The sequence below is a fragment of the Oncorhynchus mykiss genome, chromosome 10, assembly GCF_013265735.2.
Source record: "Oncorhynchus mykiss isolate Arlee chromosome 10, USDA_OmykA_1.1, whole genome shotgun sequence".
Classification (NCBI taxonomy): Eukaryota; Metazoa; Chordata; class Actinopteri; order Salmoniformes; family Salmonidae; genus Oncorhynchus; species Oncorhynchus mykiss.
Genome location: NC_048574.1, coordinates 81416193 through 81435112, shown reverse-complemented (window position 1 = coordinate 81435112; position 18920 = coordinate 81416193). Strand labels below are relative to the sequence as shown.

General features: G+C 42.7%; 1 protein-coding gene across 1 annotated transcript; it reads left to right on the top strand.

The window, feature by feature from the left end:
• The first annotated feature begins 6062 nt into the window (after window positions 1–6062).
• On the top strand, window positions 6063–18093 carry LOC118936809 (NLR family CARD domain-containing protein 3-like). The gene is made up of 5 exons (XM_036934173.1): window positions 6063–6534; window positions 8947–9075; window positions 14185–14198; window positions 16009–16175; window positions 16277–18093. The coding sequence occupies exons 2-5, from the start codon at window positions 8974–8976 to the stop codon at window positions 18091–18093; spliced, it is 2100 nt and encodes a 699-aa protein (XP_036790068.1). The 5' UTR covers window positions 6063–6534; window positions 8947–8973.
• Window positions 18094–18920: the final 827 nt, after the last annotated feature.

Below are 18920 nucleotides of genomic sequence, written 5' to 3'. Positions count from 1 at the left end.
TTATTATATATTATATTATATATTATTATATATATATTATATACAATTATTATATAGTATTATTATATTATTATCGCCCAACACTGCTATTTGTAAGGTTCATTTTAAGTGCATGTGATTTTCTAACCATTCCTGAACCTATGACCAGAAACTAGCTACATCAGGGCAATACCAGAATAAATTATCTATTTATTCTGTCTCTTCGCAACAATATCTACAGAGCTGAGATTGTTGTATTGTTGCCCCATATATATAGCATTCTGTAAGCGGCAATAATTTTATATAATCATTTAAATTGAAAAACTCGTTGAATTAAGTGTTGTTGTTTTTTTTTGTACCAGTTCATAAACCATGTGCCATGGAATTGGTAAATCGAAAATCTCCTCCCATTTATTTTTTGTCGCAGCTGTCAACATGTTTGCCCTCAGATGAAACTGGTATATTTTTCCATTTATGCCAGTTCCTTTCAGACAATTTGTATCTTTAACCTGTCTAGGACACACGTTCCGCTAGCGACAACATTCCGCTTAAAAGGCAGCGCGGAAAATTCAAAAATATTTTTTTTAAATATGTAACTTTCACACATTAACAAGTCCAATAGAGCAAATGAAAGATAAACATCTTGTTAATCTACCCATCATGTCCGATTTAAAAACGTTTTATAGCTAAAACACAACATATGATTATGTTAGATCACCGCCAAGTCCAAAAAGCAACCAGAAAAATAAATTCTCCGCCATGTTGGTGTCAACAGAAATACGAAACTACATGATAAATATTCCCTTACCTTTGATCTTCATCAGAATGCACTCCCAGGAATCCTAGTTCCACAATAAATTGTTGTTTTGTTCGATAATGTCCATTATTTATGTCCAAGTAGCTACTTTTGTTAGCGCGTTTAGTACACACATCCAAACGCTCGTGCAGGTCCAGGCGAACGTCGGACGAAAACTAAAAAAAAAATTATATTACAGGTCGAATAAACTTGTCAAACTAACTATAGAATCAATCTTTAGGATGTTGTTATCCTAAATATTCAATAACGTTCCAACCAGAGAATTCCTTTGTGTCTATAGAAATAATGGAACGCAAGTCGATATAATTTGGAATGCGCGTGACCAGGACCTGGCACTCTGCCAGACCACTGACTCAAACAGCTCTTATCCGACTCAACATCACAGTAGAAGCTTCATTCAATGATCTACAGACTGTTGACATCTAGTGGAAGGCGTAGGAAGTGCAAACAGATCCATATCCCACTGGGATTTCAATAGGCGATGAGTTGAAAATCGACCAGCCTCAGAATTCCCACTTCCTGTTTGGGCTTTGCCTGCCATATGAGTTCTGTTATATTCACAGACATCATTCAAACAGTTTTAGAAACTTTAGAGTGTTTTCTATCCAATAGTAATAATCATATGCACATATTAGCATCTGGGACAGAGTAGGAGGCAGTTCACTCTGGGCACTCATTTAAAGTGAAAACGCTGCCCCCTATATGGCAGACAAACAAGTACCTTCTCCCTTTTCCACTTGCCTCCTCCATTTTAAAGTAGTGCTGCAGTAAGTGGGTTGTAAATGTGGATTGAACAGACATTCTGATATATTTTCAATAACTGCATATGTGACAACTCAATTTCTATTCATAATATCATAAATAAATATAATACAATTTTTTTTTTATTCATAAAGAATGTTTTTTTTTTAAAATTAATCTTAAATATATTTGAGTTTAACCATTACATTTGTTGAACTATTTTTTTCTACCTTTTACGGAGTATAAAACTGAAATTGTAACCAGCTTTGTATGGCTTGTTGAAGAAAGGGCGGTACTTTTAACAAAATGTAATTTTCAATTAGTCAGACATGAGAAGTTGTAATCTGTATAAAGGCAAAAAACTATTTTTAAACAAAGGATGAGATTTTCTTAATCTACTGGAGAACCATTTTGGGTTTAATTAATTATAATTTATGTATGAGGGAAGATTTTAGTGAGAGGTTTAAAGGCTTTAATATTTAAAGCCCCCCAAACTCATATTCATTATTTAAATGGGCACGTTTAATTTTGTCTGGCTTAGCCTTCCAAATAAAATTCTATACATTTTTCTAAGCAATTAAATATAGTTTTTGGTTCCTAAAATGGTTCCATAGTGCTCTTGTTTGAGTTTTAAAGAGAATGTATTCTGTTTCTGGGTAGTTTACTGTACACACACCTGTTACATACATGATCATTCATACACATGTCTGCTAGGATCATAATACACCTGTTCAGAAATACCATATAAAGAATATAAAAGGAGTGACCAAGATCCAATAAATTTGCTTTATATGTGAGGTAACCAATCAGAAAGCTTGTTGATGGTCGATAAACCAATCAGAAAGCTAGTTGATGGCCGGTAAACCAATCAGAATGCTAGTTGATGCCGGATGAACCTAAAGTGGTCTTGGTGATATCAACCCTCCTCCCAGAGAGCTACTGGGTCTGCAGGCGTTTGCTTCAGCATTTTAGTATACTGTATACTACATACTATTAGTTCATTTTAGTATACTGTATACTACATACTTAATGAGTATATACTACATACTATTAGTTCATTTTAGTATACTGTATACTACATACTTAATGATTTATATACTACATACTATTAGTTAATTTTAGTATACTGTATACTACATACTTATTGATTATATACTACATACTATTAGTTCATTTTAGTATACTGTAACCGACCAGCTCGTTGCCTTCTCTACCGGAAGTTGATGCTGTTGCTATGCAACCTCTTGCTAGCTAGTTAGCGTAACAAATTACTAGTTAGACATTGTTCGACTTTGGGTGTGTTATTAAATTAAATCTGGACGCTCAGACAGAGGAGTAGGGTTGATTTGAGCTTTCTGGTGCTGCTGGAAACAATTTAATTACGCTTTTTCCCCCCGATGTTTACTGACACTGGTCATATTCAACGGGTGTTGAGCGGCTCGTAAATTCATTATTCTGCGCTCTGGTCTCTCAGGCGAGATGCTCTGAAATCGGAGTAGAAACAGAGAGAATTTACGAAAACACAACGACTATACCATTTAGCTAAGCTAAGAATGACGGGAATAATCAAGTCAATAAACGTTGAGTAGTTAGTTAGCCTGTAGTTAATATACTGACACGTTTGATGTATAAGTAGCCAACTACTGTAGCGTTAGGTAGGTAGCTAACATACCGGTACATACAGATGTAATGATATGCTGTGTGGTTCGTAAGGACAGCGTAGCTAGCAAATTATCAGCCAACACTACGTGTAAGGTAACTTATTTGAAAAGTAATTACTTTCTTACATTGCTCAACATTTTCTTAACATTTGTCAAAATTTGTTAAAGCAATTAATTTGTATCCGCTGTCGTTGGACTTCAGCAACATACTTTCCACGATTTTCTTCAAATCTGAAAACGATGTGAAGCCCCGCCCACTTCATGAAGAATTGCATTATGGGCCCAAAGTACGGAATTAGTGTGCTCTGCTTGTAAATTTAATATTTTGGCGAATACGTACGAGATCCGGGAACTTTTGGCAAACTAAACTATATCATACTATGACCAATAAGCATACTATATACTCAAATCACGTCACAAATAGTACGGTTAGTGTGGTTAGTATGAGTATTAGAAAACGAACTTCCATCTGAAATGACACCCTATTGGAGGAGATGAGGGGAGACTAAGATTACCATCTGAAATGACACCCTATTGGAGGAGATGAGGAGAGTCTAGGACTACCATCTGAAATGACACCCTATTGGAGGAGATGAGGGGAGACTAAGATTACCATCTGAAATGACACCCTATTGGAGGAGATGAGGAGAGTCTAGGATTACCATCTGAACTGACACCCTATTGGAGGAGATGAGGGGGTCGAGGACTACCATCTGAAATGACACCCTATTGGAGGAGATTGTAAACATGTATTGTATATATATTGTAAACATGTATTGTGATGTTATTGGAATGTACTTACTGTATTTGCATACTCACTGTGAATGTGTCTGGGAAACTGGCTCTGAGAATTTGGCATTCAACTTAAAACCACAGAAATGTATTTGATGAATATATTGTACAGTGTTGGCCTGTTAGAGGTTAATGAGAGAGGCTGAATATCAACACAACCATCTCAGTCTATCAGCAGTTTTCTCAGTGAGAGCCTCACGTCTGGAACACATTGACCATTGACAGACATACGGAGCTGTGTAACCTGTCACCCCTTTACCAATGACTTGAGAGTGGTTGAAGGACATATAAGGAGCTGTTAACCTGTCACCCCTTTACCAATGACTTGAGAGTGGTTGAAGGACAAATAAGGAGCTGTTAACCTGTCACTCCTTTCCCAATGACTTGAGAGTGTCTGAAGGACATATAAGGAGCTGTTAACCTGTCACTCCTTTACCAATGACTTGAGAGTGTCTGAAGGACATATAAGGAGCTGTGTGACCTGTCACTCCTTTACCAATGACTTGAGTGGTTGAAGGACATATAAGGAGATGTGTGACCTGTCACTCCTTTACCAATGACTTGAGAGTGTCTGAAGGACATATAAGGAGCTGTGTGACCTGTCACTCCTTTACCAATGACTTGAGAGTGTCTGAATGACATATAAGGAGCTGTTCAACCTACGTTGATCTACCTGCCCAGGAACTACAGTTAAACTAGCTAGCTGGCTAAATCTGTCACATTTACAGAAATGATGACTGATGTGAAGTACCTCTGTCAAATACATTTTCAATAAATGACAGGAAAAGGAATGGAATGTATTTGTCTGTGCATGTCTATCTCTGAATGTGTGTTGGTCTCTGTGTGTGAATGTGTCTTTGATTAGTGTGATTAGTTCAATGTAACTTCACATTATAAATAGTCTTTTTTTTTAACTTCATATGCTATACATTATAATCAATATTTTGGGGGGAGGGTTTGCAGAATCATTGTCTGTCATTGGTTACCCATCCTATCATGTTACCATAACAACATAGATATGACCGTCTTGCGTCCTTCTGCCGAACCTGGTTGTTGTCACACTGCCCTCTGCTGGTAGCACTGTAAAACATCACTCAAACAAATCCTGATATAAAATAATACAAAATGCACTTGTACCAGATAGAATATGAATTTATGGGCTGAATTCTGGCATTAAGTGTATGAAAACGTTACATGACATAAATATTAATCTATAATATAATCGTATACATGTTGAACCAGCCCACTGTGTTGAAATAGGAAGTACATTTATAAGGAAGTAAAGGAAAAAATGGACAATATCAGTAGAAGAAAAATGTTTCTAAGGTTTGTACTGTACCGTTCTTTTACAATTTTATGGAGAAAAGGGGTTCGGAGAAGTTAGGCCATCGCACAGAGAGGGGTAAGACATCCACAGAATTGTTAAATTATTACAATACTAATTTCAACTTTCAATAATGATTATTTTAGGCTTCCTTTCATTGATGCTGATTCATATTGATCAGCATAGTCAATATGAATCAATGTTATATTATAGTCTACAGGGCTATGAGGTAGGTAGGGTATGGGAGATTGACTGCACATGACCGTGATTATTGTCTTTGCGCTCTTTCACTTCACGTAAACTAGTTTCTTTGAAAAATAAAAGTAATTCTCGTCAATTCGGGCAAGTAAAAGTGACGTGCGGCAATGGGTATTGAAACTGAATGAAGGGCTTATGTGAAAAGTTTTTGCCGCGATCACAACAACTGGGAACAACTGGGAGCTCTGAAAAATACGATGTCAGCTCTCGAGAAAGAGGACGGTTCAAATCGATTTTTCCAGTCAGATTTAGTTTTTTACCGAGATCCCTGTGGTTTTGAATGCGACATTAAGTTGATAAACTCAGAAAGGTGGTGATCTGCTTTGCTCACTAGTTACCACAAGAAGGTCAGCCTACCCGACCAATCAGATGAGGGAGTGTGATGACGCATTAGCTTACCCGACCAATCATATGGTTGCGGGAAACGCTGCAATCTCCAAATGGGTAAATCTCGAGTTCAAGTTTTGAGGACCAAATAACGAAACACATTCAGGAACAAGAACTGGCAACGTCACTAAAATTCATAACATCAGGAAAATACAAAAGTTTTGGCCAAAGAATTAAGTGGGCGTGTTTCTTTTTTTCGATAACTAGTATTTAAATGATTAGATCAACTGTTTGTTTTTTACGCAATACAAAGCCTTGACAAGAATGACGCGCTCGGCCCACTATTTATTGTTTCTGCAGTAAGGATTCACCCTCTTCAGAGAATTATTGTGTAATTTATCAGCAGGTAATCGCTGTTTTGAGCTCAAAAAGCACCTCGTAGCTGTATGTAAACCAGGGAGCGAAATGAACGGCTCTTTCACCGATGCAATTCGGTTACCGACGTTCACCAAAAAGATCCGTTCAAAAACAACCTGTCGTTATCGAAAGACCCATTACTAGTTGAAACAAGAAATATTTGTATAAGGAAGTAGAGGAAGTAACGGACGTTATCGTCGAAGAAACATGTTTCAGAGGTTTGTAGCTTTCTTTTCTAATGTAATGTAGAAAAGTATTTTTGAGAAGTTAGTTCATCATAAAGAGAGAGATGATTTAGGGTTTAGGACATCCGCCAAGTTAATACAATATTGATTTAAACGTTCAAGAATGATTATTTTAGGCTTATTTACGTTGGTATTGATTCATAGTGATTAGCCTAATCAATAAGATCCAATGTGATGTGAGAAAGGCTACAGGGCTATGAGGTATGGTATTATTGTTATCGGTGATTGACAGCACATTAAGGTGATTATTATCTGAGGAAACTGGCTCACTTTCACTTCCTGAAAGAAGACGTGCATCGGAATTATGTAAAGCTGTCATTAAATCAAATAGTCTGTCTCGTCAAGTAAATGTGAAGTTCAACAATGTGCATATAAACTATTTAAATGTGAGGCTAAATCAAATATTAAGTTTAAAGCTTTCTGACGACAGATGAGGAAGGCGGTGGTCTGTTTGACGAACTGCAGATGCGCTCGATATAACGCCACCCGCTCATCTATGCGCGTTGTGAACCACGGGTTGAATCATCAGCACGCCTTTTCTCAGAATGAAAACCCCGGTGCGCCGGGCGAGATAAACGGATCGCAACTCAAATGAACTCAATCAGTGCATGGGTCTATTCACTAAACCAGGGATGGGCAACTGGTGGCCCGCAACCAAGAATAAAAAACATTGTTTTGGAACTCAGTCTGGATCTCAACTTCCTGTTGAGAAAACACACGGTGCAGTTTGTAAATGTGGTTGAGCATCAGCAGTCAGTCTATTAGCCCATGTTAATAAAACTTGCAATAAACATGGTTGAATTACCAACCGGGGTGGGTCCCATTGTTCATCAGTTATTGTCACGGCTTTCTTCTGTTGAAGGAGAGGCGGACCAAAACGCAGCGTGGTTATTGTGATACATCTTTAATGAATATGATAAATGAACAATATACAAAACAAGAAATGCGGAAAAACCAAAAACAGCCCTATCTGGTGTAACAAAGACAGGAACAATCACCCACAAAACCCAACACAAAACAGGCTACCTAAATATGGCTCCCAATCAGAGACAATGACTAACACCTGCCTCTGATTGAGAACCATATCAGGCCAAACACAGAAACAGACAAACAAGACATCCAACATAGAATGCCCACTCAGATCACACCCTAACCAAACAAAACATAGAACATACAAAGCAAACTATGGTCAGGGTGTGACAGTTATCATATTAAAAACTGGTCAATTTTCCTCCATTTGAAAAACTACAACTATAATCATTGATTCCAAAACAAAAATAAAATAAAACCATCATAATTAATGTTCAGTTTATTTTGTTTCCTTCTATAAAAACTGGTAAAACTCATAGGAAACTCAACTCATAGGAATCCCCTCCCAGTTGACTACTTTAAAATGGTTGTAGGCCTCAACCACATTCCGTTCTAAAACAGATTATATCCATGATGAGTCCTCCATCTCCAGGGCAACAGGCACAACTCCAATATAAAGTTGTTTTTTCACCTCGCAACAACCGAACCGTTACGAAACTTCTATTAGATCAAATAACGTAGCAATTTAGTAATTCAATTTTTTGTTGACAAATGTCAGCTAATAAGGATCCAAGTCAAATCAAATGAATAACATATTGGACTGTGTATCTTTAATAACATAGTGGACTGTGTATCTTTAATAACATAGTGGACTGTGTATCTTTAATAACATAGTGGACTGTGTATCTTTAATAACATAGTGGACTGTGTATCTTTAATAACATAGTGGACTGTGTATGTTTAATAACATAGTGGACTGTGTATCTTTAATAACATAGTGGACTGTGTATCTTTAATAACATAGTGGACTGTGTATGTTTAATAACATAGTGGACTGTGTATCTTTAATAACATAGTGGACTGTGTATCTTTAATAACATAGTGGACTGTGTATCTTTAATAACATAGTGGACTGTGTATGTTTAATAACATAGTGGACTGTGTATCTTTAATAACATAGTGGACTGTGTATCTTTAATAACATAGTGGACTGTGTATCTTTAATAACATAGTGGACTGTGTATCTTTAATAACATAGTGGACTGTGTATCTTTAATAACATATTGGACTGTGTATCTTTAATAACATAGTGGACTGTGTATCTTTAATAACATAGTGGACTGTGTATCTTTAATAACATAGTGGACTGTGTATCTTTAATAACATAGTGGACTGTGTATCTTTAATAACATAGTGGACTGTGTATCTTTAATAACATAGTGGACTGTGTATGTTGGATACAATATGAAGTCGCTGATTGAACTCTTTGACCACAGATAGTAAATGTGTTGTCATTGTTTATGGTTCTTCAACAAGGTTCAGAAATATTGACTGTTCTGTTATTTCTTATTGTAGCTGAGTGAGTTTTGACTTACATCTAATATGAGTCTCTCTGGGGAGAGAGAGGAGGAGACCACGGCCTCTAAAATGAGTCTCTCTGGGGAGAGAGAGGAGGGGACCACTGACTCTAAAATGACTCAAGATGTCAGGTGCGTGAATGAGGACCCAAAAGCGAATTAACAAAACAGAGTTTCTTTAATGACGAAACACACGTAGGCTCAGATGGACAGGCAGATTCCGACAGGACAGGACAAGGTTAGATGAACCGGCAGATTCCGACAGGACAGGACAAGGTTGCAGCAAACACGACGATAGTCTGGTTCAGGCATGAGAAACACAAATGAGAATCCGACAAAGACAGAAGCAGGAACAGAGAGAGATATAGAGACCTAATCAGAGGGAAAAAGGGAACAGGTGGGAAAAGGGGTGAACGAGGTAGTTAGAGGAGACAAGGAACAGCTGGGGGAAGGAGGGTAAGAAAAGGTAACCTAATACGACCAGCAGAGGGAGACAGGGTGAAGAGAAAGAACAGGAACAGGACACAACATGACAATACATGACAGTACCCCCCCACTCACCGAGCGCCTCCTGGCGCACTCGAGGAGGAAACCTGGCGGCAACGGAGGAAATCATCGATCAGCGAACGGTCCAGCACGTCCCGAGAGGGAACCCAACTCCTTTCCTCAGGACCGTACCCCTCCCAATCGACTAGGTACTGATGACCACGGCCCCGAGGACGCATGTCCAAAATCTTACGGACCCTATAGATAGGTGCGCCCTCGACAAGGATGGGGGGGGGGGAAGACGAGCGGGGGCGCGAAGAACGGGCTTAACACAGGAGACATGGAAGACCGGGTGGACGCGACGAAGATATCGCGGAAGAAGAAGTCGCACTGCGACAGGATTAATGATCTGAGAAATACGGAACGGACCAATGAACCGCGGGGTCAACTTGCGAGAAGCTGTGTTAAGGGGAAGGTTCTGAGTGGAGAGCCAAACTCTCTGACCGCGACAATATCTAGGACTCTTAGTTCTACGCTTATTAGCAGCTCTCACAGTCTGCGCCCTATAACGGCAAAGTGCAGACCTGACCCTCTTCCAGGTGCGCTCGCAACGTTGGACAAAAGCCTGAGTGGAGGGGACGCTGGACTCGGCGAACTGAGATGAGAACAGCGGAGGCTGGTACCCGAGGCTACTCTGAAAAGGAGATAGCCCGGTCGCAGACGAAGGAAGCGAGTTGTGGGCGTATTCTGCCCAGGGGAGCTGTTCTGACCAAGACGCAGGGTTACGAAAGAAAGACTGCGTAAGATGCGACCAATAGTCTGATTGGCCCGTTCTGCTTGACCGTTAGACTGGGGGTGAAAGCCAGAAGAGAGACTGACGGAAGCCCCAATCAAACGGCAAAACTCCCTCCAAAATTGAGACGTGAATTGCGGACCCCTGTCCGAAACGACGTCTGACGGAAGGCCATGAATTCTGAAAACATTCTCGATGATGATTTGTGCCGTCTCTTTAGCAGAAGGAAGCTTAGCAAGGGGAATAAAATGAGCCGCCTTAGAGAACCTATCGACAACCGTAAGAATAACAGTCTTCCCCGCTGACGAAGGCAGTCCGGTGATAAAATCTAAGGCGATGTGAGACCACGGTCGAGAGGGAATGGGAAGCGGCCTGAGACGGCCGGCAGGAGGGGAGTTACCGGACTTAGTCTGCGCGCAGACCGAACAAGCAGCCACAAAACGACGCGTGTCATGCTCCCGGGTGGGCCACCAAAAACGCTGGCGAATGGAAGCAAGCGTACCCCGAACGCCAGGGTGGCCGGCTAACTTGGCAGAGTGAGCCCACTGAAGAACGGCCAGACGAGTAGGAACGGGAACGAAAAGAAGGTTCCTAGGACAAGCGCGCGGCGACGGAGTGTGAGTGAGTGCTTGCTTTACCTGTCTCTCAATTCCCCAGACAGTCAACCCGACAACACGCCCCTCAGGGAGAATCCCCTCGGGGTCAGTGGAGGCTACTGAAGAACTGAAGAGACGATATAAAGCATCAGGCTTGGTATTCTTAGAGCCCGGACGATAAGAAATCACGAACTCGAAACGAGCGAAAAACAGCGCCCAACGAGCCTGACGCGCATTAAGTCGTTTGGCAGAACGGATGTACTCAAGGTTCCTATGGTCAGTCCAAACGACAAAAGGAACGGTCGCCCCCTCCAACCACTGTCGCCATTCGCCTAGGGCTAAGCGGATGGCGAGCAGTTCGCGGTTTCCCACATCATAGTTACGTTCCGACGGCGACAGGCGATGAGAAAAATACGCGCAAGGGTGGACCTTGTCGTCAGAGAGGGAGCGCTGAGAAAGAATGGCTCCCACGCCCACCTCTGACGCGTCAACCTCGACAACGAACTGTCTAGAGACGTCAGGTGTAACAAGGATAGGTGCGGATGTAAAACGATTCTTGAGGAGATCAAAAGCTCCCTGGGCGGAAACGGACCACTTAAAGCACGTCTTGACAGAAGTAAGGGCTGTGAGAGGAGCTGCCACCTGACCGAAATTACGGATGAAACGACGATAGAAGTTCGCGAAGCCGAGAAAGCGCTGCAGCTCGACGCGTGACTTAGGGACGGGCCAATCAATGACAGCTTGGACCTTAGCGGGATCCATCTTAATGCCTTCAGCGGAAATAACAGAACCGAGAAATGTGACGGAGGAGGCATGAAAAGTGCACTTCTCAGCCTTCACAAAAAGACAATTCTCTAAAAGGCGCTGGAGGACACGTCGAACGTGCTGAACATGAATCTGGAGTGACGGTGAAAAAAATCAGGATATCGTCAAGGTAAACGAAAACAAAGATGTTCAGCATGTCTCTCAGGACGTCATTGACTAACGCCTGAAAGACAGCTGGAGCGTTAGCGAGGCCGAAAGGAAGAACCCGGTATTCAAAGTGCCCTAACGGAGTGTTAAACGCCGTCTTCCACTCGTCCCCTTCCCTGATGCGCACGAGATGGTAAGCGTTACGAAGGTCCAACTTAGTGAAAAACCTGGCTCCCTGCAGGATCTCGAAGGCTGAAGACATAAGAGGAAGCGGATAACGATTCTTTACTGTTATGTCATTCAGCCCTCGATAATCTATGCAGGGGCGCAGAGACCCGTCCTTCTTTTTGACAAAAAAGAACCCCGCTCCGGCGGGAGAGGAGGAGGGGACTATGGTACCGGCGTCAAGAGCTACAGACAAATAATCTTCGAGAGCCTTACGTTCGGGAGCCGACAGAGAGTATAGTCTATCCCGGGGGGGAGTGGTTCCCGGAAGGAGATCAATACTACAATCATACGACCGGTGTGGAGGAAGAGAGGTGGCCCTGGACCGACTGAACACCGTGCGCAGATCGTGATATTCCTCCGGCACCCCTGTCAAATCACCAGGCTCCTCCTGTGAAGAAGAGACAGAGGAAACAGGAGGGATAGCAGACATTAAACATTTCACATGACAAGAGACGTTCCAGGAGAGGATAGAATTACTAGACCAATTAATAGAAGGATTATGACAAACTAGCCAGGGATGGCCCAAAACAACAGGTGTAAAAGGTGAACGAAAAATTAAAAAAGAAATGGTTTCGCTATGATTACCAGAGACAGTGAGGGTTAAAGGTAGCGTCTCACGCTGAATCCTGGGGAGAGGACTACCATCCAAGGCGAACAAGGCCGTGGGCTCCCTTAACTGTCTGAGAGGAATGTCATGTTCCCGAGCCCAGGTCTCGTCCATAAAACAGCCCTCCGCCCCAGAGTCTATCAAGGCACTGCAGGAAGCTGAGGAACCGGTCCAGCGTAGATGGACCGACAAGGTAGTGCAGGATCTTGAAGGAGAGACAGGAGTAGTAGCGCTCACCAGTAGCCCTCCGCTTACTGATGAGCTCTGGCTTTTACTGGACATGAAGTGACAAAATGACCAGCGGAACCGCAATAGAGACAGAGGCGGTTGGTGATTCTCCGTTCCCTCTCTTTAGTCGAGATGCGGATACCTCCCAGCTGCATAGGCTCAGCACCCGAGCCGGCAGAGGAAGATGGTAGTGATGCGGAGAGGGGGGCAACGGAGAACGCGAGCTCCTTTCCACGAGCTCGGTGACGAAGATCAACCCGTCGCTCTATGCGAATAGCGAGTTCAATCAAGGAATCCACGCTGGAAGGAACCTCCCGGGAGAGAATCTCATCCTTTACCTCCGCGCGGAGACCCTCCAGAAAACGAGCGAGCAAAGCCGGCTCGTTCCAGTCACTGGAGGCAGCAAGAGTGCGAAACTCAATAGAGTAGTCTGTTATGGATCGATTACCTTGACATAGGGAAGACAGGACCCTGGAAGCTTCCTCCCCAAAAACAGACCGATCAAAAACCCGTATCATCTCCTCCTTAAAGTCCTGATACTGGTTAGTACACTCAGCCCTTGCCTCCCAGATTGCCGTGCCCCACTCACGAGCCCGTCCAGTAAGGAGAGATATGACGTAGGCGATACGAGCAGTGCTCCTGGAGTAAGTGTTGGGCTGGAGAGAAAACACAATATCACACTGGGTGAGGAACGAGCGGCATTCAGTGGGCTCCCCAGAGTAACACGGCGGGTTATTGATTCTGGGCTCCGGAGATTCGAAAGCCCTGGAAGTGGCCGGTGGATCGAGGCGGAGATGGTGAACCTGTTCTGTGAGGTTGGAGACTTGGGCGGCCAGGGTCTCAACGGCATGTCGAGCAGCAGACAATTCCTGCTCGTGTCTGCCTAGCATCGCTCCCTGGATCTCGACGGCTGAGTGGAGAGGATCCGAAGTCGCTGGGTCCATTCTTGGTCGGATTCTTCTGTCAGGTGCGTGAATGAGGACCCAAAAGCGAATTAACAAAACAGAGTTTCTTTAATGACGAAACACACGTAGGCTCAGATGGACAGGCAGATTCCGACAGGACAGGACAAGGTTAGATGAACCGGCAGATTCCGACAGGACAGGACAAGGTTGCAGCAAACACGACGATAGTCTGGTTCAGGCATGAGAAACACAAACGAGAATCCGACAAAGACAGAAGCAGGAACAGAGAGAGATATAGAGACCTAATCAGAGGGAAAAAGGGAACAGGTGGGAAAAGGGGTGAACGAGGTAGTTAGAGGAGACAAGGAACAGCTGGGGGAAGGAGGGTAAGAAAAGGTAACCTAATACGACCAGCAGAGGGAGACAGGGTGAAGAGAAAGAACAGGAACAGGACACAACATGACAATACATGACACAAGAGACCAGTTCTAAGTGGTAAGAGATTAAATGTAAAATATACATTTCTCTTAAAGATATAAAACTAAAGGGAAAAGTATTCCCAAATTATATCAAATGTAGGTCTACAGTCGTGGCCAAAAGTTTTGAGAATGACACAAATATTAGTTTTCACAAAGTCTGCTGCCTCAGTGTCTTTAGATATTTTTGTCAGATGTTACTATGGAATACTGAAGTATAATTACAAGCATTTCATAAGTGTCAAAGGCTTTTATTGACAATTACATGAAGTTGATGCAAAGAGTCAATATTTGCAGTGTTGACCCTTCTTTTTCAAGACCTCTGCATTCCACCCTGGCATGCTGTCAATTAACTTCTGGGCCACATCCTGACTGATGGCAGCCCATTCTTGCATAATCAATGCTTGGAGTTTGTCAGAATTTGTGGGGTTTTGTTTGTCCACCCACCTGTTGAGGATTGACCAGAAGTTCTCAATGGGATTAAGGTCTGGGGAGTTTCCTGGCCATGGACCCAAAATATTGATCTGTTTTTTCTTCCCCGAGCCACTTAGTTATCACTTTTGCCTTATGGTAAGGTGCTCCATCATGCTGGAAAAGGCATGGTTCGTCACCAAACTGTTTCTGGATGGTTGGGAGAAGTTGCTCTCAGAGAATGTGTTGGTACCATTCTTTATTCATGGCTGTGTTCTTAGGCAAAATTGTGAATGAGCCCATTCCCTTGGCTGAGAAGCAACCCCACACATGAATGGTCTCAGGATGCTTTACTGTTGACATGACACAGAACTGATGGTAGCGCTCACCTTGTCTTCTCCGGACAAGCTTTTTTCTGGATGCCCCAAACAATCGGAAAGGGGATTCATCAGAGAAAATGACTTTACCCCAGCCCTCAGCAGTCCAATCCCTGTACCTGTTGCAGAATATCAGTCTGTCCCTGACTTTTTTCCTGGAGAGAAGTGGCTTCTTTGCTGCCCTTCTTGACACCAGGCCATCCTCCAAAAGTCTTCACCTCACTGTGCGTGCAGATGCACTCACACCTGCCTGCTGCCATTCCTGAGCAAACTTTGTACTGGTGGTGCCCCGATTCTACAGCTGAATCAACTTTAGGAGACGGTCCTGGCGCTTGCTGGACTTTGGGAGCCCTGAAGCCTTCTTCACAACAATTGAACCGCTCTCCTTGAAGCTCTTGATTATCCGATAAATGGTTGATTTAGGTGCGATCTTACTGGCAGCAATATCCTTGCCCGTGAATCCCTTTTTTCGTGCAAAGCAATGATGACAGCACGTGTTTCCTTGCAGGTAACCATGGTTGACAGAGGAAGAACAATGATTCCAAGCACAACCCTCATTTTGAGGGTTGCTTCCAGTCTGTTATTCAAACTCAATCAGCATGACAGTGTGATCTACAGCCTTATCCTCATCAACACTCGCACCTGTGTTAAGAAGACAATCAGTGACATGATGTCAGCTGGTCCTTTTGCGGCAGGGCTGAAATGCAGTGGAAATGTTTTTGGGGGATTCAGTTCATTTGCATGGCAAAGAGGGACTTTGAAAATCATCTGATCACTCCTCATAACATTCTGGAGTATATGCAAATTGCCAACATACAAACTGAGGCAGCAGACTTTGTGAAAATTAATATTAATTCTCAAAACATTTGGCCATGACTGTACATCATTCATTTAAAAGGCCAAAAATGGATTTACCAATTGCAGACTGTAGCTTTATAAGAAACATCAGGCCTAGAAGTTCCACTATACAGTTGTTAAAATGAAGTAGATGAGGATTTGATGTGATATTGATGAGGTGTTCTGTCTCCCTGTTTTGTTCAGTGTCCAGAAGCCCAGAGCAGAGTCACCTACAACCAGCCTGCTATCAATGAAGAGTGATCAGCCACCTGCTTTCAGCCAGGAACCATTACCAGATGACAATAAGGAAGTGGAGAGTTTGGACAGTGAGGATGTATTAAAGATCACACACAACCTTCTGGACAGAAGAAGTAAGACTGTGTTTCATACAATATCACAAAGAATGGTACAAAGGCCCTTATAAAACACACACACAAACTTATGAGTCCCAACTCTCATTGTTTTCCTACAGGTCAAACTCTGCTGATAGTCCAACATGACATTAAGGCTAAACTGAAACACAAGTATCAACACATATCTGAAGGAATTGGACACCATGGAAATCAATGTTTGTTCAAAGACATCTACACAGACCTCTACATCACAGAGGGTGGAAGTGGAGGGCTCAATAATGAACATGAGGTTAGACAGATAGAGATGGCATCCAAGAAACAAACCACACAAGAGACACCAATCAAATGCAACGACATCTTCAAGCCTTTACCTGGACAAGACAAACCAATCAGAACTGTGCTGACCAAAGGAATCGCTGGCATTGGAAAAACAGTCTCTGTGCAGAAGGTCATCCTTGACTGGGCAGAGGGAAAAGCAAATCAGGACGTTCATTTCATGTTTCCTCTTCCTTTCCGTGATCTGAACCTGAAAAAGGACCAATACAGTCTGATGCAACTTCTTTCCCACTACTTCCCAGAGCTGAAAGAGATTGACAGCATTGAAGATGGTGAAACCAAAACTGTTTTCATTTTTGATGGTCTGGATGAGTGTCGACTTCCTCTAGACTTCAAAAACAATGAGAAGTGCTGTGATGTCACGAAGCCAACCTCAGTGGACGTGCTGCTGACAAACCTCATCAAGGGGAATTTGCTTCCCTCTGCTCTACTCTGGATAACTTCACGACCTGCAGCAGCCAATCAGATCCCTCCTGAGTGTGTTGACCAGATGACAGAGGTACGAGGGTTCAATGATCCACAGAAGAAGGAGTACTTCAGGAAGAAAATCACAGATCAGAAACTGGCCAATGAAATCATCAAACACATGAAGACATCAAGGAGCCTCCACATCATGTGCCACATGCCAGTCTTCTGTTGGATATCAGCCACTGTCCTTGAGATGATGCTGAAAGAGGCAGAGAAGGATGAAGTCCCCAAAACTCTGACCCAGATGTACTCACACTTCATTCTCATCCAAATCATTGCGAAGAACAAGAAGTACCACAAAGCCACAGAGACGAACCCAAAGGAAATGTCTCAGTCAGACAAAGCGATGATCCTGAAACTGGCAAAGCTGGCTTTCCAACAGCTGCTGAAGGGCAACCTGATCTTCTATGAGGAGGACCTGAGAGAGTGTGGCCTTGATGTCACAGAGGCATCAGAGTACTCAGCATTGTGTGCAGAGATCTTTAAAGAGGAATCTGGGCTGTACCAAGACAAGGTCTACAGCTTTGTGCATCTGAGCATTCAGGAGTTTCTAGCAGCAGTGCATGCTTTAGAATCATGTCTGGACAAGAAGGAAAATGTTTTCTCCCCCAAAGCAGTCCCTACTGATGATGAAGAAGAGGAGGAGTCAATCCAGTTGTCTGACTTACACAGGAGAGCAGTGGACCAGGCCTTGAAGAGTGAGAATGGACACCTGGACTTGTTCCTCCGCTTCCTTCTGGGTCTCTCACTGGAGTCCAATCAGAATCTGTTACGAGGCCTTCTGACACAGACAGGAAGTACAACACAGACCAATGAGGAAACAGTTAAAAGAACAGTCAGGTACCTTTCAGACAAGATCAACCAGGAATCCTCACCAGAAAGGATCATCAACTTGTTCCACTGTCTGAATGAACTTGGTGCCAATTCTCTAGTTGAAGACATGCAGACCTCCCTGCATTCAGGAACTCTTTCAGAAACAAGACTAAAACCTGACCAATGTTCAGCCCTGGCCTACCTGTTACTGATGTCAGAGGAGGTGCTGGAGGAGTTTGACCTGAAGACATACAACACATCAGAGAAAGGTTATCAGAGGTTGCTGCCGGTAGTGAGAACCTGTAAGAGAGCACTGTAAGTTCTGTTATTGAGTTGATGTATATAGTATCATTATAATGAAGGATTTGTTTATCTAACAGATTATCTCCTCTCTCCAGACTAGCTGGCTGTGAACTCACATATGAATCCTGTGAGACTCTGACCTCAGCTCTGCAGACACCAAACTCCCCCCTGAGAGAACTGGACCTCAGCTACAATGACCTGGGAGACAGAGGAGTGGAGCTGCTCTGTGTTGGACTAACCAGTCCACTCTGCAACTTACAGACACTAGTGTGAGTTCAATATCTTCAGTATCCACTGCCTTTATAGTGTTTATATATTTGTAGTTATTATGTGTTAGGTTTTTTACATTAGTTGAACATCTTGGTAAATATGCAGAAACATACATACAATGTGATAAATATATCAAACTAAGGTTGAGAATATCTTGAGTGAGATAGTATGTTTTTAGCATTGGTGAATCATGTGCGCTTTTGTTATTGTCTTAATGTATCTCATTATTCTTAAAGCGTTGCGTATTTAACAGTGTATCGACATTAGTGGTCAAACGATTATGATTTTTACACCGATACCGAATATTGGAGGACCAAAAAAAGCAGAAACCGATTAATTGGACAATTTTGTACCTCTGACTATTGGATGTTCTGATAGGCACTTTAGTATCGCCAGCCTGATCTCAGGAGTTGATAGGCTTGAAGTCATAAACGGCGTCAAGCATTGCGAAGAGCTGCCGGGAAACGGAGTAAAGGGGTTTGAATGAATGCTTACGAGTCTGCTGCTGCCTACCACCGCTCAGTCAGACTGCTCTATCAAATGACTCAATTTCCCTAGTTAATATTGCCCGCT